The 24,735-nt window shown below is 40.9% G+C and overlaps 2 protein-coding genes across 4 annotated transcripts; one reads left to right on the top strand and one right to left on the bottom strand.

Annotated features, from left to right (window-relative positions):
• Positions 1-642: 642 nt before the first annotated feature.
• olah (oleoyl-ACP hydrolase) lies at positions 643-3,742 on the bottom strand. 2 transcript variants are annotated; one of them, XM_069681190.1, is made up of 7 exons: positions 3,671-3,742; positions 3,369-3,502; positions 2,973-3,111; positions 2,698-2,797; positions 1,664-1,833; positions 1,490-1,572; positions 643-1,239 (listed from the first exon to the last, which is right to left on the bottom strand). In XM_069681190.1, exons 2-7 carry the CDS (start codon positions 3,496-3,498, stop codon positions 1,097-1,099), a joined length of 765 nt encoding a protein of 254 aa, XP_069537291.1. In that variant the 5' UTR covers positions 3,499-3,502; positions 3,671-3,742; the 3' UTR covers positions 643-1,096. The 2 variants fall into 2 exon arrangements, with proteins under 2 accessions (XP_069537291.1, XP_069537292.1); XM_069681191.1 differs by having other exon boundaries at positions 3,369-3,499; positions 3,671-3,733.
• Positions 3,743-4,853: 1,111 nt separating this feature from the next.
• On the top strand, positions 4,854-24,466 carry ago3b (argonaute RISC catalytic component 3b). 2 transcript variants are annotated; one of them, XM_069680953.1, is made up of 20 exons: positions 4,854-4,969; positions 5,153-5,441; positions 11,415-11,586; positions 11,700-11,820; positions 11,971-12,179; positions 12,844-12,980; positions 13,915-14,049; positions 14,385-14,472; positions 14,566-14,713; positions 15,105-15,224; positions 15,315-15,437; positions 16,172-16,305; positions 16,565-16,749; positions 17,186-17,345; positions 17,478-17,568; positions 17,902-18,096; positions 18,344-18,478; positions 19,309-19,410; positions 19,662-19,861; positions 19,972-24,466. In XM_069680953.1, the coding sequence occupies exons 2-20, from the start codon at positions 5,423-5,425 to the stop codon at positions 20,078-20,080; spliced, it is 2,583 nt and encodes an 860-aa protein (XP_069537054.1). In that variant the 5' UTR covers positions 4,854-4,969; positions 5,153-5,422; the 3' UTR covers positions 20,081-24,466. The 2 variants fall into 2 exon arrangements, with proteins under 2 accessions (XP_069537054.1, XP_069537053.1); XM_069680952.1 differs by having other exon boundaries at positions 15,315-15,458.
• Positions 24,467-24,735: the final 269 nt, after the last annotated feature.

Below are 24,735 nucleotides of genomic sequence, written 5' to 3'. Positions count from 1 at the left end.
TCTCTACTTCGAAATCAAATATTCTCATTTAGGTCTTTTATTTGCAGAAAATGAGGCCTGGTTAAGAAAAAAAAAAAGTTTTTCAGACCTTGGATAATGCAAAGAAAACAAGTTCATGTTCATGTCTGAACAACAGAATACTAATGTTTTAACTCAGGAAGAGTTCACAAATCAATATTTGGTAAGTTTGGTATCATTTTTAAGCTTTCATGCATCTTTGAAGACTTTCATATTTCTGTTGGGTGACGTCTTTGTCCAATGGCTTGTGACGATCCATCTTCCTCTTGATCACATTCAGGAGGTTTTAATGGGGTTCAGATCTGGATTGGGCTGACCACGACATGTAGAGAGAGATGCTGATTTCAGGAACATTTGGAGTGCTCTCTTATTTTTTCAGAGCTGTATCGACCATCTTTCATTCTACTAATTTAAATATGCACTTGGAAATAAAAGGTGGAGTTCGTTACATTGTGTATTTACTGAAATGATTAGTCTTCTCATTAATAAGTAAAATTAGCAGAAGATTATTCTACTTTAATAATTGGTAAGTCAGTGATAATTCATTTCCTTTCTCATATAATTTTAAAATAAAGAGAGGTTGGAGTTTTGTTTGGACAAAGCAAGCACATTGTTTTAGCGTTGTATGCATTTATTTGAGATAGAGGACAGTGGATAGTGTCAGAAACAGGGGGAGAGAGTGGGGGATGACACGCGGCAAAGGGCCGAGGGTGGGAGTTGAGCCTGGGGTCGCTGCGTCGAGGACTGCAGCCTCGCTGAACCAGCTCCTCAAAGCAGATAAAACTGAGCCAGTCAGCTAAGTCTGGAACAATCGATGATAACTGATGTATTACGTCCTCTCATGTGTGAGTTATATAAAAAAAAAAGTACAAAAATTTACATTTTTTTAATATCTTCTGACTATATTCTTATTCCTAAGCCCACCTATTAGTATTAGTAAAAATCTGTTATAACTTTAATATCCATTAAATACTTATTCAGTTGGGTTTGTCACACCATTAAACACAAGGTGTTAAAATGTAAATCACATCTCCATGTATTAGATAAAACACATTTTTCAGTTATAGTTCACATGTCATCATAAATAGTCCATTTGCGATGTTTCCATCTGCTTGGTGACGAAGTCTAATATCATGTTTTCATTTTCAGAATCTTTCAGGTAAAAGTGAGATCCATCGAACATCCTGACGGTGAAATCTCCGGATGTGATGTCTTTCCAAGCTGTTGATAAAATACAACAATATGATTAAATGAATACTGCAAGTCTACTTCTGTACACACAATCATTTATTTAGTTTTTATTCAGTATGAACGCTGTAGACACCTCCTTTTTCGGTCATATAAGAGTTCCTTGTTCAGCTTTCCATTTCTATACAGTCCTTACAGTCCATTATTTCCAATACCGAGCATCCAGACACCTACATAACCCATATCTTAAATAGAGTAAGTGTATAATACTCAGAGTGCTGACCTTGTAAGTCGTGAGGAATGTCGTCCTTCCCGTCAAAACACGTGACCGGGCAGGAGAGGAACGGACTGTCCGGCTTGTTGCACCTGGAACAAAGAAAGTGACAACATTCATTCCGAGTCACAGAAGTTAATGGTTAAATCCACATTCAATCAAGTAACAGAGTCATGAGCTCACCTGTAGTTCTCCACAACATGCAGGTCGGCCTTCAGGGCCGGGAGGAAGAGCTTCAGGACGTCAGGGTTTGCCAGCAACTCAGGAGGAGTCCCTCCGATCGAAACCAACCACTTGAGAAAATCTTCATCAGATAGTTCGCTTCTCTTTGGGGCGTTGATTCGCGTCTCCGACTAAAAGACAACATATTAATCATTCATTATGAATATGAAACCTCTTAGTCTTATCTATGAGTGTTTACTTGTAACAGTTAAATAAGAAGACACCAAATGTTTGGGCACATAAACCTGTATTAGGTGAGATTTTAATCTAAACTAATTCCGTCTGTATAAATAGAAATCCTGCAAAATGTTTTTGGTCAGATCCACCTGTCAGTCAAAACTGTTTTCTGTCTGAAAACATCTTGTAAGTTTTTCCTCCACATATACAAAACATATTGGATGTAGTATTGTGAAACTTTCCTGCAACCCTGATCAGGATAACTGATTTAGACACTGGAGGGAAGGAAGTTGGAAGAGGATGTCGCGTGAAAGGTTAAATTTAATGAATTTAGTACTTTTTTCTTCGAGACAGCTTGTACTAAAAGCATCACAACTGGACTGACTGACTCCACTTAGTTAATAAGTATTGAAATACTTTCCATCCGGCAAATCTGCGGTCTCACAATGTAGGTGTACTTACCTCATCTCTGAGGCATTTGAATGAAAGAAAACTTAAACCGTGTTTAAATTGTGTTTATATGCAGAGCAACTTGAGGAATATTATTCTCAAATATTATATCTGCTGTTAAGATTAGATCCTGTGTAGCTTCATTAGAAACCATAATTAGAATTATGCAGCTTTAAAGATCCAAAAGGGAGCAGAAATTCTGACAGAAGCAAACTTGATGGAAAGAGTTTGTGGACTTGTGTTGCTGCTGTTTTACTGTTCGATGTTTCTAAATGCACAAGGCTCCTATGCTACATATGCATTCATACTGAGAATCACTGAGTGGGTAATCCTGGCTAAATAGAGTTAAATGTAATAAATTAACTCACATAAGGTGCAGAGGCTCCAGACAGGAAGATGTGAACTGGTTCGACGTTGTGCAGCTTCTTCAGAGCATCTGCCACAGCGAAACTCGTGAAGGCACCAAAACTACAACAGATCAGGAAAGTGAAAATGTGAGTAGAAAAGATGTAGTAAGTAGGGATATGAAAAGGAAAAAGGATGATGGGCAATAACTGAGCTCAACATGAATTTCCCCCCTGGGGATTAACAAAGGATTATCTTATCTTATGACAGATAAGACGTTACTTAATAAGAGTCAAACCTGTGGCCAAACAGAGCAAACGGCTTCTCTTTCAGCACCGGTAACAACACACCGATAACCTCGTCCACTATCTGCTGCATGTTCTGAAAGAACGGCTCTTTGGCTCGACTCTCTCTGCCTGGAAGTTTGACAGCAAGCACTGAAAGCAACAAAATAAGAGCGCAGGTAATCATACAATCATTCAGTAATATGTATAATTTGATTTCACATCACATATTTAAAGTTCCAAGATGTTTACAAGAAGTTCAAGTTCCTAACATTTCTTTTTTTTTTACTGTAGAAAATAAACTACAGCACCTATATATAGAAACATCTGTGAAATTTTGAATTAAGAGCAACAATACAGATAAACAGTGCAAAGAGCAGCACTTATTCAGTATCTTCCAGGTGTTGTACCTTCAATGGAGCTGTTGAGGACGTTTCCCCAGCGTGCATAGTGAATGGACCCTCCGCCTGCCCAGGGGAAGCATATCAGCCTGCTCACTGCATCTGGTCTCTTCTTGAAACAGTTGATCACCTTCTCCATCCTACTTTAACAGAAAAAGGAATATCCAACACTGATATACATCTACCAGGACTTCAGTTCATGCTCCTAAAAGAACACATGCAATTAGGTGTCAAGACCACCAAAGCAAGTAATCATAAAGGAAATATGATTTAAAAAACGTATGAGGAATTATAAAAAAGCTAAGTTCTACCTGGTTGTTGCTCCATCAACATCTCTAAGGAAAACAGCTGAAATTCCTCATGTTGAAATGTGATACTTCCTGGTTATTTTCTTCTATGGTTTTCTGTGGAGTTGCTGTAACATTATATCCATGGATTATGAGGACATCTACAGCATAGATTGTGTACTTACATGCAAAAACGCAATCATCATCAGGTTTATATGGAGTCATTCATACGTTCTTATCATGTTTTGTAGAGCATTATTCATAAAACATGTTTGATATAAAACAAAAATACATTTTCAACACCTTTCATACAAGCAGTTATTTTCAAATCATGACGTAAATAGTTCAGAAAAAGTTTCTCGGAAGTGACGTTGTTTTATACAGTTGGTATTTCCTGACGGATTTCCCTCGGTGGAGGAGGAGGGGTGAGTAACAGCCTCGTCAAGTCGGACAAAATTAAATAGGGCAATACCGGAAATCCCGTGATAAATATGTCAAATTCATATCATACGAAATTAGAGGGAATATTATTTGAGTGCATGGTCTGATAACAAATCTGAAGAAATGTATCTTAAGAAATGTATTTAACTTATCGTATCCCCTAAATTAAGTAAAAGTAGCAATAACACACTTAAATATACACCCTTAATCTAAATTACAATATTTTGAGTAAAAGTCCTGCATTCCATTTTATTCAAATGTATGTACTTTAAGTATTGATTCTTCAAAACGGAAATTTGCTTCAGCTAAAGACTGAGTTTAAGTATAAAGTGAAAGTATAAAGTAGGCTCTTATAAAATTGACGTTTGTATTCAAGTACAATATTAAGCTAAATGTGCTTTACACTATGTATTATCGTTGTTAATAGAAAAATTAAATTAGTACGTAAAGCTTTGCTTTTTTAAACACATGAATCAAAACATATAAACAAAAACAAAATGCATAAATCACAAAAGTTAAACGAGGCAAAAAAGAAATAGGAAAAATGAAAACAAACGAAATAGATAATAATCTGAATAAAATTCGGTCGACATTTTTGGCGCTGCTCTAACAAAAAAAGATATAAAAAATCACTTGGGTCACTTGTCACAAGTTGTTGGTGATGCTTTTGTTTTGGAGGGTTTTCCCGGAAATGATAATTTTCTATTCTCGCGAGCTTTATAATAGTGAGCGAGAGGGCGGTGTAAGTGCTGATTTCAGACCGGTTTCTTGCCGATACCGAGGAGGACGCTGGGGTAGTGAAGCCCTCATATCTGTTTGATAAAGAAGAACACCGGATTATCTCTTTTACCAACCGGGACGACGAATACAGTCACTCACTAGGTAACTATCTATTTCAGTCTCGTGTGTCGAGTCGTCAGTTAGTTGCTAGTTGTCGTCGGCTAAAGCTAACTGACGCTGTTAGCTTACCAACCGCCGCTAACGACTCAGTGAAATTCAACCAACTCCACGTCTGAACTGTCACAAACATTTCCAACGCTCATATTAATGCTGTTTTCCTTCCAGATACAACAGCAGGAACGTCAACGGACGGACAAAGGGACACTTTTTACAACTTCGAGCTGTCATTAGCGGTAAGGCAGGTCGGGGAGAATAAGACTTCCAGCCGAGGGGAACCCCAAGCGGCCCGGTTCCACATCAGCGACCGAAGCCGGGGAGCGGGGAGCCGCGAAGCCGGGGAGCGGCGCGTCGGCCAGCGGATCCAAAGTCTAGTTTTTACCTTGGAAAGAAGAACGTTTAAGTTGGTGCCGGGTCATCCGGACTGAGACCTCATGAATGGAAATCGGAACAACAGGTGGGATCCCCTGACTAACGGCCATGCTTAATGTGGGGTCCAGGTGCTGCACTTTTAAGTTAATCTCAAGTTTGACCCTCAGGATTTCTTCTTTAGTAGCTGCAGATTGATTTAAGTCAGCAATAGTGATGTTAAATAAGTTGCAAGAGTCCACGTTTTCAAAGGATTTAAAGTAAATCGGTATGATCCGGATTTTGAAATCCAATATTTTGCTATCCAGTATCTATTCACCTTAGCATTGTTCTAATTTCAAAGTAATATTGGATTGTATCAACATCATCCAGAGGCAGACTTTTCAAAATGACCAAATCCGAATAACCAGTGCTCCAAATTACACTACATAGCACAATGTAGGCTTCTAGATAGGTGAATATCAAGAGCTTAAACAGCCAGAATGGGGATGCTTCAAGTGTGACTATATGTCAACGCAAAAAAAACTTTTCATAGTCAATGTCTAATCAAAAAATAAAGTTCTAATCTGACCTTTTTCAGAGATATATAAACTCAAACAAATAGACAAAATAATCTGATTAACAGATCGTGGACACACAGTAACAGAGGGGAATGCAACACAGACCCGGTTGTGTATGATGAACCCTAGACCTGCTTAGATCCAGGGTCAGGTCTCACTCATAGGGTCGACCCAGGAAAACCTCTACATGCAATAAGGCTACTGCTGTTTACTAGCCATATGTCTACTTTTTCAACTATGTGACAGGGCAAAGTATCAGAAAAATCTATACAGTATATACCATATTTGTATAATTTTACTTATTTGAATTGTTGTGACCCAAGTTTTATTGCATTTTGTCCCAAAAACCACCCTGAATCCATCCTACTGCTGTTATTAGGATTATTCAGACCTTTTCTTTAATGTATACCAAACCTTCTCAAAAAATTTGAACAACAAATAACAAACCCATCCCATCTGATCTAATCTACTTTTAAGAATCCTTTTATTTTAGTTATTTTGAAGATTTGATCTGATCTGATACCTTTATTCTGCTTAGCTAACTTTTTTAACAACTGGGCCTAGGCTATAATGGGCACTGGTCCATCTCCAACAAGCAAAATATACTGGGTTGATTGTATGTCACTGGTGTATGTGTGCATGTGTGAATGAACTAAACCAGTCTCACAGGTTATTTGTTCTGTCTACGTCATTCTTTGTCGGCTGTCAGAGGCAGGTGGTGATCCCGTCAGGTGTGTCTGAAGCCTGAGAGAGACTGGCTAACATGCAGGGAAGAGTGTGTGTGTGTGTGTGTGTGTGTGTGTACTATCGGTTTGAAGGGCAGCCTTTCACACCAGCTGCTGCCATAGTTACCCAAGCTATTGAATAATGTTCAGTTAACCGCTGCCTGTGTTAGTTACAAATCAATTGAGCATGGCAGCACATTATTCAATTTACTTTGTTGCCAAGGGCCACAGTTTTAGAATCACAGCCTGTACATTATTGATGTTTTTGGGGGCTGGTAGCTGACTGGTCGAGGGGGAAAAGGGTTCAAACTAGTTCACAGAAACTGACCCATTCATGCTCCACACACTCCACCCTTTTCCCACTTTCTGAGCAGTACAGAGTGAAGCTTTATCAGAGAGTAACACAAATTCACAAATTTTATGACTGCGTCTGAGTTATGAATGGGCTCATATAAGTTTCACTCACAACATTATTACTGATTAAGGTTGCAATACTCTGCCAAATCCGTAAAACGGATTTCTTGAGGGCTTATTTTTCAGTAATAAAACATTTTCTTTTATTCTTTAATTCGATTTATTTATTTTTTGGTGTGTAAAATGTCCAAAACCAGTGAAATTACTGATGACAATTATCCAGAGCCCAAAGGGGGTGGCTTCAAACTGTTTGTTTGTTCTGACCAACAGTCTTCAACCCAAATATTGATAATAAAACTAGCAAATCTTCATTTTTAAAAAGTTGCAACAAGTAAATGTTTGGCATTTTTGTTTGATAAATGACTTTTACATTTTGATTAATTTGACAGAAACTCTGGACTTAATAGTAATATTATCCTTATTTGCTCACCGATTCAAACATATGCTCAACTCTTAATGTAGCTCTTCTGACAGACAAATCAAGGGCATATTTACAATGGCGAGTTTAAAGGTGGACTACTTTACAGCATGGGATCAAGCTTGATCGAGCTGAAAGTCTTGGACACTTTGTGAACATGATGTTAATATGACTTTGGATTAATTTGCACTATTTATTTAACCAACAGCGAGATGTAAAATAAGGCCTCAAAAGTCTGCTGTTTGAAACACACTGATTGGCCTCTGATTTATCTCAGGAAGGTGGTTCTTCATTTGTTTGCAGTATATTTTGGTGTCGTTTCAAGTTGTAATTTTATGTATAAAGCTGCACTGTAAAAAGAGCAGCTTATTTCTGTTAAAGTTGCTTATCAGTTACTTGAGAGGTCTTAACTATTAACACACCTTACACGCCTTAACTTACATTTCCTTTTTTGGATCTTGGGCAGATTAAATGTTTAGACGGTTTAAGAAGAGTTCGCAGATATTTAATAAATGTGAAGACTTGTCTGCAAGTCATTTTGTTTTCCTCAGCATTAGTAGCGACGCTAGCACTGTGTGATATTACATCAGGGGAGTCCTCTTTTAAAGTGCGTGGGTTGAATGTCTGCTCTGTGTCGGCTCTGTGTTGGCTGCTCGTTGTGCGGTACATTTGTATGATGAAGCAGTTTGATAAGTGATTATTAATCTCCTCATTGTTGCTCATTTTTACAGTGGACCTTTGTGTTTTTGGGTCATTGCTGGGGCAGAAGCTGCTGTCTGTTTTCAGCCATGTTAAGGATGTTTTCCATTGTTTCTCAAAGAGAGGCTAAATTTAGGGATGCAGGATATTGGATTTTTTGCCGATATCCGAAATGCCCATATTTTCCAACCCTTTTTGCCGATTTCGATACCGATATAATAGGCACATGTTTTTTCCACCTAATAGCAGAGAACATCAAGTCTCCGCTGTAGTGGAATTGATTTCATGCCTACTCTTATTGTAGTGGCCCACTGGCAGATTCTAGAGATGGGCGATTAAATTTGTGGTTTTGAATGAATGAGATTTTGCCCCTCCTCACATGACCGATGCTGAGCACAACCTTGCTGTCTGTTTCAGACACTTTGAAAAACTTGCATACCGCAGACATCTTGCACCCTTCTTCGCGCTTGATGGAAAAGGGGTTGTGCAGGCAGTGCACGCACGCACTTGCCCCGAGTTAATTCAGCATTACGTCATGCTTTTTTAGGGAATCATCGAGCATTTAGGAATAATTAAAGTGTTGCTTTATCGGCAGAAAATATCAGCCGAAAAATGACACATCTGCCGATGCCATTGTTTCATTTTCAAGCCATAGTCTCAGATACTGATAATGTGCTGATAATATCGCGCATCCCTAGCTGAATTCCTTTGTTGTCACTTTTTTTTCTTTTTGTTTGACTTTCTTTAGCTTTGTGTAAAAATAGAAAACATCCTTCTGTCACTCTTAGCCAGTGCATGAAGAGGAGTTGTATTAGAAGCCTTTATTTAGTCGGACATGTCTGTTAACATCCATTGCAGACTGGTTTGACCTCGGAGATTCTTTAGGGAGAAAAAGCAAAAACAGATTCAGTACACCTGATACTCTAAATAGATGATTACACTGGAGATAACTTGTACTGCATCACATAATAGATTACAGACAAAGAAACAGCTATCACAGTGACATCTACACATAAATATTCCTTTGGTCTGGAACCAATGATTTATTAAATTGATTCAATCAAAATAGTTGGCGATTAATTTAAAAGTTGACAGCTTCTCATTTAATTTAGTAATCATTAAAGCGCTGATATCCTAAAAATAAAACTAATTACTCAACATATCCAGAAAAATATTGTTTAAAAAACAGATTCCAGTGTTTTTGTTATCCAAACCCTGAGATGTATGAGACAAATCTGTGAGCACATGTTTTCCTCCTCCTGTCAGCATGCCTTTAGTTGCCATGGAGAGACTGTAGCAACATGAGCACGATCTCGCTGGCAGCAGCACAGGGGAGGAAGCGACCTGGGACGCAGACAGATAACTCCTTGCGGCAGGTTCAGGGTTATTCCTCGACTAACCCTGAACCAATCTGAAATAGTTTAATACTTTCCACTCACAGCCGCTCTGTGGCACCGATTTCATACCACATGTATTGCTTTTTTCAGGAGTACTTTCTCTTTTCTTTTCATTACAAAGACGTGTACCTCTCGCTATTTTAACAGCCTGAACTCTGTGTAGACTCTATGTCATGTTAGTCATTGTCTGCATTTGTGTGTGGGTCCTCTGAGTCACATTTGTGGAAATTGTGTGACTGTGTGTGATGTCATTTAATTTCTGCCGCTGAGTACTTTCCAGTTTGGCATTTATGAAAATTGGTGTCAAATCGGCGTGGTGTGTCATCCGCCTACTTTTCCTCCCGTCTGGCAAAGGCCATGTCAGTCAGGAGAAATCGGTCTTTATTCAAAATGTCACCCAAGCCTGTAACCTTTTAATACGGTCATTATCAGATTGACGTGGGGAAAACAGAGCAGCGTTGGTTTGTTTCAGTTTTGTCAGTTTGATATGAGGAAATTGTTTAACGTCCCTGACCATCTTCAGTCCCAGCACACACCTTCTGCTCTTTCCTCCTTACTAACCACTTCCTTCCTACAGTTTGTCTTCTTCTGAAGGCTTTAAGCAGTTTTAAAGGGTAGACTGAATTCATGATTACTGGTTTGGGTTCTGTTTTCTTTTGGATGTTAAATATTCTGATCAAATGGGCTATAATTTACAGAAATGATGCTGGTAGATAGGTTGGTTTATAGACTGTATTTTAAAGATTACATGTCAGAAAAATGCACAAAAGTTCAGGGATGATATGTATTGAAAAACACAAACGGACAGTCTTGTATAGGGATATTATTATTATCTGCGCCGATATTCGGCATTTTGACGCATATTGGCATTTTTTTTTTTTTTTTTTTAATCCGACGGCCAATAAGAGATCAATTTAAAACTGGGTTATTTTGGCTCTGATGCATATGCTTAAAGGCATTTAAACAAAGTTAAGTGTTGGAGTTTGTATTATTCAAAATTTTGACGCCAATATTTTCACTTTTACTGCAAATGAATATCGGCTTCAAATATCGGTTATCGGCCTCCTTGACTACTAATAATCGGTATCGGCCCTGAAAAAACCATATCGGTCTATCTCTAGTCTTGTATTAAGATCTTAAGACTGAATCATTGAGATTAATTCTCCTTACATTGGACCTTCAATTAACCTACAATAATTAACTAATATTGGCCATATGAGATCAAGCTGTCAACAATACATTAACGTGCACTTTCCAACCTTTGTGCAACATGCATGGGGCATCATTAGCATTTAATTAGTTCTTGTTTATGTTAAGCTGGAAAATTTGAGTCAATTTTCAGTCTGTTTTTACTCATCTGTTTTGGTTTCCAGCTCCTGAGGGAAATTTCTGGAGTTTTAGCTGCTAAATGCTCCGCTGTGTTCATTAGCTAGTTGGCTAACTTTTGTCTCAATGCTATTTGGTGCAGGGGGTTTGTAGAGCTTTACTCAAAGCTGCTCAAATACAATTCTGACGAGGATGTTGAGAGTGACCAAACAAGAAGTTTAAGCTTCACAAATCAAGACACCTAAACGCTCTGTAGAGCTGAGGAGAACTGCGTAGTCTGGTGATACTTTTCTGTAGATTTGTCAGTTTGATTGACCCCTTTCACTTTATATAGGTATTTATTTCATTGTTAATATGAAAATGTTGACTAAAGCAGCCTAAATATGCACATAACCACTAAGATAGATACTCATATATAGGCATATTTCAGATTTTATTACAAAGATCCTTTAATTCATAAAGAAAGACAGAGTGTTAAGTAATTGTTTCTTTACTCATTGCTTTCTGCATGTGTTCCTCTAGGAGCCGCTGATGCCCAAGCCCTTTTTTCACTGCCACGGCGACCTGGCTATGGCACCATCGGGAAGCCCATCAAGCTTCTGGCCAACTGCTTCCAGGTGGAAATACCCAAGATCGACGTCTATCTCTATGAGGTGGACATCAAGCCCGACAAATGTCCTCGCAGAGTCAACAGGTAAAAGGAAAAACTGATACTAGTCTTTAGCTGGTAAAAACAACCAGCACTTCTTTTTCTTTATATTTTATGCTCATTGCGTTAATATGATTTTTCCTTGGTGATCTCTTCAGAGAGGTGGTGGACTCCATGGTTCAGCACTTCAAGGTGACCATCTTTGGTGACTGTCTGCCTGTTTACGATGGGAAGAGAAGCCTTTACACTGCTAACCCACTTCCTGTCGCCACTGGCGGGGTAAGAATAAACGGTTTTGTACTCAGGTTTGCTTTTCTTGTCTTGTTTTTTTCTGTGGTACACCCTGAAAACAGGATCACCATTCTACCAAAGTTAAAGTCATGTTTTCATTGATCAGTTCACCACACTAAAGGTTGTTTTCCTCTTCAGGTGGATCTGGACGTCACCTTACCGGGCGATGGTGGGAAAGACCGCCCGTTTAAAGTCACCATTAAGTTTGTGTCTTTGGTCAGCTGGCACATGCTGCACGAGGTCTTGACGGGACGTGTCATGGCAGAGCCGGTGGACCTGGACAAACCGATCAGCACCAACCCCGTTCACGCCGTGGACGTAGTCCTGCGACACCTGCCCTCCATGAAGTGAGTTTTCCCTTCCTGACCCACTGCATTGATCGATACATAGATCCATATTGATACATTGTAAATCCGCTGCCTTTTATAGAAATATTTAAATAGAAAAGTATACAAATTCATGCCCATGTCATTAAAAAACACATTAAACTACACAGGAACACTACAGGAATTGCAGATGAGCTTTACAACCTAAATCGCACTGAATAAAGCATGAGAATAGCATTTCTTGCAGACTAGTTCTGGTTGTGAAATTTGAGCCTGTGAGGATACTTGCATCCTGGTGCTGCTGTACAGCTCCCGTAATTTATAATGCAGTATTTCAACCACAATGTGTCACATATTGTAACAGGAGCAGTTTGGTGGACACATGTATGCGCCCGACACAGGCGGATATATTTCTGGGATTTGAAATCAACATAGTGACAGGGATTAAAAGTATCTTTTATGCCTTCTACCACAGGATATGCCATTTGGTGAAGCCATTAACCAGAATAGTTTATTTGTGATCTAAAACCTTCCTATCCTCCTGTGGTTTCAGACGTGTAACTCAGACAGCGCCGCTGTTACGCTGCACCCAGTGAACCACACAGGGAATGCAACTCCCAGCCTGGCTAGAGCTATATATTTTTGCCCCCGACTGACCTTTGTGTCACCTTTCTGTCCTCATCAGGTACACGCCAGTCGGGCGATCCTTTTTCTCCTCCCCAGAAGGCTACGACCACCCGCTAGGTGGAGGAAGAGAGGTTTGGTTCGGCTTCCATCAGTCAGTACGGCCTGCCATGTGGAAAATGATGCTCAACATCGATGGTGAGTTGGCACTTGGTCGGTTAGTTTTACACCAACATTTAAAGTAATAGTTTGAAATATGCTCACTCCCTTTCAGTTAGATTAGAAAGTTAACATGATCTCTGTTGTCTGTAAAGTAAATATGAACATGAAGCTACAGGTAGCAGCCGGTTAGCTTATCTTCCTTACAATCCATCTACCAACACCTCTTAAGATCACTAATTGGCAGGTTGTATACTTTGTTTAATCATGAGAAAAAACAGGTTCAACCACTGTTCAGCTCAGGCAGCCAGTGTAGACACAGGCCCACCTATAAACCTAGAACCAAAACATCTTTACATCTTTTGGTTTTATACAGATTAAACAAACTGATAGGATATTTGCATTAGTGAGCTTTAAAGAGGTTGGTAGGTGGAATGTGTTTTCCTAAACCCCTTTAGCTGTCCTCATGCTAACCTAAATGAACTGGCTGTGGCATCATGTTTACTGTGCAGATGTGAAAGTGATTTAACTCTCAGGAATAGTTTTAGAACATGTTTTTCACTTGTAAGTGCTAAGACACCATGTGACCAATTATCAGTATTTTATTGTCCGCTCTAAACAGAGGTTCTGAGAATTAAAAAATGCTTCCCATTCAGACAAGGGGAGATGGCAACACTTCTCCTGTTAGAGTCTCCAGTTTGTCCAGCACGGTTTTACAAATAAAATAAAGTGGGTTTTTTTTACTCTAAAACTTATGACCCTCTCAGAATGCCTGTATGAGACTCAATATTAATGTGTTGTTTGAATTGCTTTACTATAATTATTTATTCAAATGTGCACGCACCAATGTTTGTCTGAAAGGTTACACACTGTGCTACAAACGTAATGCATGTATCTTTTCGGAAGCAGGGAGTAACCATTGTAATTTATGGCTCTAATAATCCAGTTTGACCTTGTCTTTGTATCGTTTCAGTGTCAGCCACAGCTTTCTACAAAGCCCAGCCTGTCATCCAGTTCATGTGTGAGGTCCTGGACATTCACAACATCGACGAGCAGCCCCGCCCTCTCACTGACTCCCACAGGGTCAAGTTCACCAAAGAGATCAAAGGTACGTCAACAAGGAACGGCTTGTTTTCCCTGTGCTGCAGTGTCAGACCTTAACCTGTGCAGCTCTGTCTGTAGTTGTATGGAAAGCTACTTTTACATGAAGTAAACATTCAGTTCAATTCTAAGCTTAATCGAAAAGGCAACTGGACTTGGTTGAAGTTCTTGAAGATGTTTCACCTCTCATCCAAAAGGCTTCTTCAGTTCTAAACTAACTGGTGGATGTGACTAGAAATATAACCTCCACAGACATTCAGTTCAGTTATTCCAATCTCCAGTATGAATAAAAGCTTCAGCTGCTCATGCTTGTTTACATCGATGCCTCCACCATCCTCACAGGTCTGAAAGTGGAAGTGACACACTGTGGAACCATGCGTAGGAAGTACAGAGTCTGCAATGTGACAAGACGCCCTGCCAGCCTCCAGACGTATGTTGCTACACCGCCCTCATGAACCTGCTATCAAAGCTGTTGGCTTGGCTCACGTTAACGGGAAATTCTTGTTCCCTTCGAAATTCACAGATTTCCGCTGCAGCTCGAGAACGGGCAGACAGTGGAACGCACAGTGGCGCAGTATTTCAGAGAGAAGTACAACCTGCAGCTCAAATACCCCCACCTCCCATGTCTGCAAGTGGGCCAGGAACAGAAACACACCTACCTGCCCCTGGAGGTAAGGACTGGTGACAAATCATTTTTTTTTTACTCTATAACCATGAATATTAAAAAACATGCAGTACCACAATCTTAAGTCACATATGTAGATCCTTCCTGCTGCTTGTTATTGAGCCTAGTTTCAGACCTTGAGGCCCAAACATCAGATTGGTTCAGGACATTATCTCCTTGTATAAGTAATCTCTGCCTTGCAACATTAGTGAAAAACAGCAGAAAAATGGAGGCAGTCCTTGTACAGCTTTTACATCGACATATTTCTTTATTCCCATCATTCTGTACATGGATGCATCTCTTGCTCCTTGTGAAAATAAATGTAGCTCGAGTCAGATTATCAGGCTGGATTAAGATCTGGATTAACCTGAACTGATGTTTTTTTCCCCCCTTTTAAGGTGTGTAACATCGTAGCCGGACAGCGCTGCATTAAAAAGCTAACAGATAACCAGACGTCAACCATGATCAAAGCCACAGCTCGCTCTGCACCCGACAGACAGGAGGAGATCAGCAGGCTGGTGAGTGTCCTGAGAATCGGAGATAAAACGGAAAGGCACTTGTTTTTTTTTCTCCCCCTGTTTAATAAAAACCATCTTCTCTCCTCTCAGGTGAGGAGTGCAAACTACGAGGCGGACCCGTTCGTCCAGGAGTTTCAGTTCCGGGTGCGAGACGAGATGGCTCAGGTGACGGGCCGCGTCCTGCCGGCCCCCATGCTGCAATATGGCGGCAGGGTGAGCTCTGAACCATTTATGGTACCTTCCCCTTTTAAATCACGCTTCATATGCATGTGTGTGTTTTAATATGTGTGTGTGTTTGAGTAAGAAGGGTTTCCTCCAGTTAATCAGGAAAGCTGCACAAGTTTGACTAATGTCCCCTTGCTCTTGACATCTTGACATTTGGTGACTCTGACTTTCTGATCCAAAGATAAACATTGATGTTTTTATCCTTTTAGGAAGTGAACGTTGTAGAAGTCTGTCATCAGTGTGATAAAATGCAGCTCAAAGTTTCTGTGGGGAAAACCCTGGGATAACAATCTATACTTTATTTTTATCTCAATTGATGTGCTCAAACTCTCTGATCACATCTTGTCTACCTCTCTGATATGTCGTCTTGTCCTGCTACTTCTGGAATTTGCTGTGGGTTTGATGCTCTTTCACACTTGCTTGTTTGAAGTGATTATATAAAAGCATAGTCTGATTTGCATGTCTGCCATATGTAACGTTTTCTTGCAGTACTCTAAATGAATCACTTAAACAGAATCAAGTTAAGATGTCAGATTTGATTTATCTCTAATGCCATGATCAGCCAGTCAATCATTCTCTCAATCAAACAATCAGTAGCCCTTTATCTTGAGATCCCACCAGCTCCTTTGACTCTTTGAATCCATACTTTGTCTGTGTCCTTGTACTGTACGTGTCTGTGTGACTGCCAGCCCCAGCAGATCAACCCTGCACTGTCGTTGCAGAACCGCACGGTGGCCACACCCAGCCACGGGGTGTGGGACATGAGGGGGAAGCAGTTTCACACCGGAGTGGAGATCAAGATGTGGGCCATCGCCTGCTTCGCCACCCAGAGGCAGTGCAGGGAAGAGATCCTGAAGTGAGTTCACAAACGTAACTGTTACCGAAATGAATAAACAGATTAAAGAACATTTTTTGAACGAGAGGTCTGGAAGAAATTATCTTATCTAAAAAAAAAATAAGACAAATATAAATAGATTAATGATGACATGGTCTTTATTTTGAGATTTTTTAAATTATACTACGGTATGACATAAAAAATACAGTTAAAGTAGAAGTGAAATAAAGTAATTATTTTTCATAGATTTCATCATGTATGGTCATTTCTTTCTACGTAGGAGCTTCACCGACCAGCTGCGTAAAATCTCAAAGGATGCTGGGATGCCAATCCAAGGCCAGCCATGTTTCTGTAAATACGCCCAGGGAGCTGACAGCGTGGAGCCCATGTTCAGACACCTGAAGAACACCTACGGCGGGCTGCAGCTCATCATCGTCATCCTGCCGGGGAAAACGCCGGTCTATGGTACGAAATAACTGTTTCTAAACCAAATGTGAACAGCAAGAAAAACAAAAATATATGATATGAATATGATAAAAGGCAACTGGACTGGGTTGAAGTCCTCGAAGACGTTTCACCTCTCATCCAAAAGGCTTCTTCAGTTCTAAAGTGACTGGTGGAAGGAGCTAGAACTATAAGCCTCTGTAGGTCATTAGTACGTGAATAGATGTGTAAGCAAGGGTGAGTCATTACCCTGAGCTGTTGACCCAGTATCACTGAGAGTCGTTAGTACCCTCTGGTGTTGATGGCTCGTTAGCGACAAGTTAACCAGTCAGTTTAGAACTGAAGCAGCCTTTTGAGATGAGAGGTGAAACATCTTCAAGAACGTAAGACAAACTTAAAATACAAACAATAAACAATCATTATGAAGTTAAAGGATTATTGAATCTCTGACCCACAGCTGAGGTGAAGCGTGTGGGTGACACCCTCCTCGGCATGGCCACTCAGTGCGTGCAGGTGAAGAACGTGGTGAAGACGTCCCCTCAGACCCTCTCAAACCTCTGCCTCAAGATCAACGTCAAACTGGGAGGAATCAACAACATCCTGGTTCCACACCAACGGTAAAAACGACACCAAAGATAGATAGTTACCTCTTTTTTTCCTTCTTGGTCTCTGTGCTGGTCTGTTAGAAAGTGTGTGTCTTAGGACAAATTGTCAGGACAATAATTTTGTGTCTCTTCTCATCCATTCAGACCCTCCGTGTTCCAGCAGCCTGTCATCTTCCTCGGGGCTGATGTCACTCATCCTCCAGCAGGAGACGGGAAGAAGCCATCTATTGCAGCGGTGAGATGTCGCCCTGGAAAGAGGCTATTTGGCCAACAGTCTTGTATATTCTCTTCAATTCCACTTATCAATCATTGTCTATTGGAACAAGATGCACTCTGTCTCCCTGAAACAATTTTGGACTGCCTCTAGCTCTTTGCTTATATTTGACACAAACTGAGGCCCAGCACAGAACAGTGTTTCCTGTACAATTTTAGGGCCTCATTTAAACACTTATAGCAAGTAATTTAGTTTTATTTATTGTTTTAATTATAAACTTCTGTATAAATAACAGAAATGTTTGTGCATATGATGAAGTTTCTGGCCATCTGGTCTGTTTTTGTGGCTCTCCAGGTGGTGGGCAGCATGGACGCCCACCCCAGCAGGTACTGTGCGACAGTGCGGGTCCAGCGGCCCAGACAGGAGGTCATCCAGGACTTGGCCTCCATGGTGCGAGAGCTCTTAATCCAGTTCTACAAATCGACCCGCTACAAGCCAACCAGGATCATCTTCTACAGAGACGGAGTGTCAGAGGGACAGTTCAGACAGGTAGAACAGCTTTTCATTGTTTGTTTGGCACTTTGAAAATAAGTGGCACCTGTTTATAAAAGCCTGTGCAATGTTTGGATTTAACACTGTTGTTTTCCTTTTACGGAGAAAGTACATAAGTGCTCGTAAAATGACTCTCCAATATTTTCTCTACTAATTCTTACGTCTCACTTTCAGCGTCAGTTTTTTAAAAACACATTAGCTAGCTAGTTTACGTAGTAAGTACACTGTTTGTGTTTCTGTGTAGGTGCTGTACTACGAGCTGCTGGCCATCAGGGAGGCTTGCATCAGCCTTGAGAAGGACTACCAGCCGGGGATCACTTACATCGTCGTACAGAAACGTCATCACACACGTCTCTTCTGTGCAGATCGCAATGAGCGGGTGAGTAACGCAAAAAGGTTCTTCTTGTCAACAGTTTTAATGGCACTGTGAGAGTCTTGTGTGATAACTGTGGCTGCCTGCTGTACTTCCTCTGTTTGATTAATATGGTTAATTTGAGTTAAAGGTTTTTCTGCCAAAATAAAAAGTTGAGGCTTTGATATCAGGGTCACTGCTCAGGCCTGTTAAATGGACTCTTCAGGCATTGTGACCTTCTCTTAAAGGGCCAGTTTGCCGATTTTCAACCTCAGTCCTATCATGCTGTTATGAGGAGCTAATGCCATAATAGTAGAAAAAAATGCAATTTCGCTGTGTGTCTTTGGAGGACGCTATGCGCTTCTCCAATGGGCCCTGGAAAACCTCCTCCAGGCTATGTAGAGCGTGTCATCTGGCGGAGGCCAAGGAGCTCGCTAAACTACACTTCCTCAATCTAGGACGCCCGCCTCCGACATCATGACTCGTTCAAAATCATCTGTTTTGTTCTGTAGACTGCAGACCTGAAGATTTTTTAGATGATCCACCGGTATATTCTCGCTATATTTCAGAGTCTGTACCGCTCTGAGCCATTGCCTGCAGCAAAAACTGTACTATTTCACTCCAGCGTCTCTTGCTGGGCTGTTCTTTTCAGAGAGAGGGGCGCAATGCACGCTGGGTGTTGTAGGAATGTGGAATGGGCGAAACCACAAGCTGTTTGTACAACTTTCTCCACAACTATGGCGCCAATTTCCAATATTATTGCTTTTATCGATTAGAGAACACCAGCTTTGACTGACAGTGGCTTTTTCCAGGTGGGAACTGCTCCTTTAAATGAGTTTGTTGTTTCTGTTTCCCAGGTTGGACGAAGTGGAAACATTCCTGCCGGCACCACAGTGGACACAGACATCACCCACCCCTACGAGTTTGACTTTTACCTCTGCAGTCACGCTGGAATCCAGGTAAGATGCATGAGTCAAACCCAGAGCTTCAGGCAAAGTCACTGAAAATCAAAGACACTGTTTTTGCACTTTGACGGGACAACCATAGTGACGTCATCCAGCCTCGAGTATCAGAGTATATGTATTTGCAGAGGTGGTTGGAAAGTGATAATGTCAAACATCCAGAACTAATTTTAGTCGCTGATTATTCGTCCTCCCTCCGTGGAGCTCGGTCCTCTGGGGTTTGCTTAACTCGGCTCTCCTCCCTCCAGGGTACGAGCCGGCCCTCCCACTACCACGTTCTCTGGGACGACAACTGTTTCACCGGCGATGAGTTCCAGCTCCTCACCTACCAGCTGTGCCACACCTACGTCCGCTGCACGCGCTCCGTCTCCATCCCAGCACCCGCTTACTACGCCCACCTGGTGGCCTTCCGTGCCCGCTACCACCTGGTCGACAAAGAACACGACAGGTGGGCAGAAAGTCTTTAGAATTCAGGGCTGTATGAGATAACTTTTTAGGGTAGACCCTACTTAATCTAAAGTTACTAACTATTCTTTGTCTGTTATTTCCTCCTGACAGTGCGGAGGGCAGCCACGTCTCAGGGCAGAGTAACGGCAGGGACCCCCAGGCGCTGGCCAAGGCTGTTCAGATCCACCACGACACCCTGAGGACCATGTATTTTGCCTGAAGGCCCACTTCTCTCCATATCCCTCCATCTACTCAGCCAGTCTTAGTGTCTGACTTCCATCAGCCGCCTCGTCTCACATGGAGTACCCCCCCCCTGCCCAAGGCTGGTGCCGCTTTGGTCACTGAAGCTCAACGACGACAGCTGGGACTGCAGGCTGCGTAAGGATGACATAAGCCAGAGAGGAGTTACAGCCACTTTATGCAATATGAAACCAGCCAATCGTTTTCACGCTCCCATCTGTGCATCTCTTTCTCACTTATATCTCCTCCGCTGTATTTAAATCAAGTGGATACTTTCCCCTTTTAAAGCCCACAAATCACACCGTCAGCCCCCTGTTCTGACAGCAGCTCAAAGTTTTATTTCGCTGTCTTTTCTTTCACGTGTTTAAAAACGGCGGAGCAGCAGGAAATCCAAGAAACTGATGATTTTAATGGGGCGGCGCGTTGCAGAACCAGCGAGGACCCGACTCGTCTGTAGCCTCATGTTGAGCCTGATGTTGCTGGTTTATCTTGTAGACGGTTTTTACATGTTTGTTTGTGGGTTTTCTGCTAGTCTAGATACTTTACTGTACATGTTCTTTCTCTGTTAGTCGAGTGCGCTCGTGAAACAGAAGCTTCGCCCTTTTGCTGCCTTTGCGGTTACTCTGCTGTCTCCCTTTAAGCCAGTGGTTCCTCACACACAGCCAGACGGTAAGACGGATAACTCGGCACTCTACCAACACAGACACTGAATGATATCTTAATTTTACATTATTTTAGACGAAGCCACATACAGCCATCGATTGTGTATCGCTTGAGGCCTTACTGCGAGGCGAAGGGGCATAAACAGGACTGTTAGAATGCAACCAATTTTAAACTTCTCTCTCTTCTAGTTCAACTTGGTACAAAGTCTAAAACCAAACGTTTCTGGTGTGTTTTATTCCTTTTGCTATTTATAAGTTCTTTATTTCCTTTTAAATTAAAATGACATTTAGCAATAGTTCAGAGCAGACAGTTTCTCACAACCTCAAAACCTTTTCCGACTTTTAACACGAGAAACTGACCAATTCAGTCGTCAAGCTCTCCTTCAGTGCAATAAGGTGTTAATGCAGAGCGAGCAGGGTCAGCGGCGAGTGTTTCCGACGAGTATTGGCGCGCTGAAATTGTCTTGTGAGTGGGTTTTGGAAAGTGAGCCTGGATTACGGAGTGTTTGGTGTGAACAAGCAGACGTGAGAGTGTGTTGGTCAGCCGTGAGGTCTGATGGTGTTTGGAGAGATTAAACAAAGTGCCTGATTCGGTGGTTAGAGAGATTAATCTGTCGGTTGGATGAAAGGTTTTTAATCGTACGTTGGTTCGGTGCCTCTGTGAACGCATGTAGTGACGCAGAATCTTATCAAACTGTTCAAATCATTGCACTGCCCGGGGCTGAACTGTGGCTGATCTCAGCGCATGAACGCATGCAGAGTTTGTGTTTTTAATGATGATTTTCTTGTAAATTAAGCTCCATATCATCTGCTACCATTAACCAGTTAGCAGTGGCCTACTATTTTTGATGAGCAATTAACCGGAAAGTCAAAATTCTCTGCATCCAGCGTCATCAATGTGACTATTTCCTTTTTTTTTTTTTTACTCCTCGTAACAGTAAATTGTACATCTTTGAGTAGAGGTCAAAAGGATGATGTCCAGGGCATTGTATAACATTTTATCAGCCAATCAGTTGTTAGATTACTCAACAAAATCATTGTGACAGATGAATCGACCGTAACAAAAATGGGAGGTGTGGGAGGTCTCACTCAGAATGTTTTCTGGCATTCACACAATAAGTTTATGATCACAGACAAAAAACAGGGTTCTCATTAAATACGATAAAATAATTTCCCATGATCACAAAAATTATAGTTTAATGATCTTTGGAAAACAAACTCTTTTCACAACACAGAGTTCTCTTTATTTTCTGCAGTGTTAGTAGATCTGAGTTGCCACCCACCTCTTGGATTTATCCAAATATACATGATCAATTAAAACAAGTACCAGGCTCAAAATGTCTCGCGTTATTAAAACATATAAAATGTCAACAATATTAACTCAATTGGCCACGATAAATTTCACGCATCCCTAAATTCTCTCGAAAAGATAAACCGATCAAAGTGGTCGTCTAATTTTTCTGTTGATCAGTGACAAGCTGCAGCTCGAGTTCAGAGACAGAACTTTTCCTACATTAAGGAAAAACAGATTATCATCATGCAACAGCTCATGCCCTGCAAGAATCCAACCTTTTGAAGTTTCTAGAGTTTTTATGCCTTTAATCAGAACTCGTTGCCAGATATCAGTCCGCTGATTATCAACGCCATGCTCTTGAGGGTGCTGTCTGTCATGGCCTTGCAGTGTAGTGTAACTCAGACGAAGCCTTCAGGTTTCGTCGCTCGGACCAAACCATCGTGCCTGGTCGGGAGGGGGGAGGGAAGAAGTATGTTGCTGTACTGTTGGCTCTCTACTCTCACAGCCTTACTGCACTGTGCTGATGAGCTCCGCTAACTGTACTTGCCACACGTCACCAGAACCAAACTGAAGCTGCTATAAGAGAACACGTTTATTTAAAGAGTCATCAGATACATATAGGCTATATATATTAATACAGAGAGATTAGAGGATATGGTATTTTACTGCACTTAAAGAGACGCATGTGTTTGTGGTTGTTTGCAGGAAAGAAGGTTTGAATTTGATTATTTCGCCTCCAGTTAAAACATTTTAATCTAAGAAAATCAGAACAGATCGTCCCCATCAGTGTTTGATGTCACGTCGAAGCGGTTTCTTAATGTCTGACATTACCAGCATTTGATTTTACTTGAAAGCAAAATGAGTCGTGGGCATGTTTATCGTTGGCTCTGCTTGTTTTTGAAGTCTATATTTAGAGCCTTATTACCCTTTCTCTGCTCATAATGCCACGTACAGTAAAATCGACCTCTGGAGCCTGTAGGCAGCAGGACTCTCGTGTCTTATCGGATGCCTTTTTTTCCTCAAAAATAAAAGCATTTTTAAGTCCGGATCGAGATATATTTATATGTGAAGATATTAATGTAATGCACACACCACTTATTTTTTCTAACAAAGTCCTATTTGAAGCAGAAGCGTGCTAGCTGTAGTGAAATATGGCGTTTTAATAATCGTCTGTGAGCAGTTTTTTTTTTTCCAAATTTGATAATGCAATAGGTTTACTTACTCGTGTGTTTGCTGCGTTGACCTGCTACTATGTGGAGACTGTTAGGGCTTGTTTTTAGTCATGTAAGTGATCAGATGAACCTTCAACCCTCCTCTGCAGAGACCTGTGAACACCTCCTTCTTACTCTTGATTTATCATCTCAAAAGCTCCTGAAAGGCTTTTAATTTGACGGGGCATAAGACATTTCTTAATACGTGTGCTGCAAACTGCATAATTTTCTTTACATATTCATGAGAAGAGGAGGGTTGAAAGTTCATCCTCGGACCGATTCGTCCGTAAACAGACTGTGCCTTTCTTGATGGTGCTGAAAAAAAAAACCGAGTAAATCAAAGAAATCTTAACTTTCAGAGAGGGCGCAGAGGCCCAGAGTCTACATTGATAAGTATATATTGATACATGACAATACTGTAAGGTGTGATTGTGTGTGCGTGTGTGTATGTATTTTGTGTGTGTGTGGATACCTCTGACATATGCCAAGAACACAAAAATATGCAGACCTGATCAGTGTGGAGCTGACCGGACCAAAAGGCCTGTGGGGATCGGTTTTAGAGGACGGGCACTCTGAAGCACAACCCAAAAACTAACATTATAATTCAATAAACTAGGTAAACACTCTTGACTCCATAGGTAACGAGTAGCTCCGTGTAGACGTTATGTAGCATTATTTATTTAACTTTATTTCTACAGGGGACATGGCGCCTCCCTTACTGCCCGTAGTCGTGGTTTTTTTCCTCCTTTAATTTATGTGTTCATTCTCAAATGGACGGCAATAATGAAGCAAGATTCTGTGCAATCAGTATGCATGTCACTATATCGGAACCTTTTTATCTTTTTAGTTGATCTTCTAATGTGAAATTTCCACGTTTACAGACCTGCGATAGTTCTTCGGTTGACTTGTTCCTCCACGAGTGCCCGTCTCCCGCGTTAAGGGATTCCCCACGTTAATAAATCTTTAAACCTCTGTGGTCGGCTGCATATCGTACTCAAAAACAACAAAAGTGATGTTTGGGTTTCACAGTATAATAATGTGCTTTTGTTGTTGTTGCCTGATTTATTAAATGGTGTCACTTTTAGAAGTAAAACTGTATGTCAAGACCTATTTTGTCTTAACACTCATCTGATCCTGGTCCTAAGTTGAGCCTTTTTATTTGGTTGTCATATTTAATTTTTTGGAATAAATACTCTATGTATGAAACTTCTTGTTTGGGTCCTGCATTTATTTTATAACGTGTCCCTCCTACACATCAAAACAAAAAGTATTTTCAGCAGACTCCACTTGACCTACTTGGACCTTGCTCATATTAGACTTTTTATATATCGTAGGTGAACATAATAAACTAATAAATGATCACAGTGCTGGTGAACCAGCACGTCTCACTATAAGGAGGTGTTATCTGTGTACATGTACTCCACCTGCGTTTGAGCGCTGTGTTCATTATTATTGACAGGAAATGGCC

Source organism: Semicossyphus pulcher, unplaced genomic scaffold, assembly GCF_022749685.1.
Source record: "Semicossyphus pulcher isolate SPU_LCO1_2020_fin unplaced genomic scaffold, fSemPul1.0.p SCAF_5, whole genome shotgun sequence".
NCBI classification, from domain to species: Eukaryota; Metazoa; Chordata; class Actinopteri; order Labriformes; family Labridae; genus Semicossyphus; species Semicossyphus pulcher.
Note: the sequence above shows the minus strand (reverse complement) of the source record. Positions and strands in the feature narration are given on the sequence as shown.

Bases quoted from the DNA above. Each gene is read 5' to 3' on its own strand.
- ago3b (XM_069680952.1), top strand. The intron at 12,180-12,843 runs GTGAGTTTTCCC...TGTCCTCATCAG, and splicing joins CGACACCTGCCCTCCATGAA to GTACACGCCAGTCGGGCGAT. The intron at 12,981-13,914 runs GTGAGTTGGCAC...GTATCGTTTCAG, and splicing joins AATGATGCTCAACATCGATG to TGTCAGCCACAGCTTTCTAC.
- olah (XM_069681190.1), bottom strand. From the start codon at position 3,498: ATGGAGAAGGTGATCAACTGTTTCAAGAAGAGACCAGATGCAGTGAGC. The intron at 3,112-3,368 runs GTACAACACCTG...TGTTGCTTTCAG, and splicing joins CCTCAACAGCTCCATTGAAG to TGCTTGCTGTCAAACTTCCA. The intron at 2,798-2,972 runs GTTTGACTCTTA...GATCTGTTGTAG, and splicing joins TTTGCTCTGTTTGGCCACAG to TTTTGGTGCCTTCACGAGTT.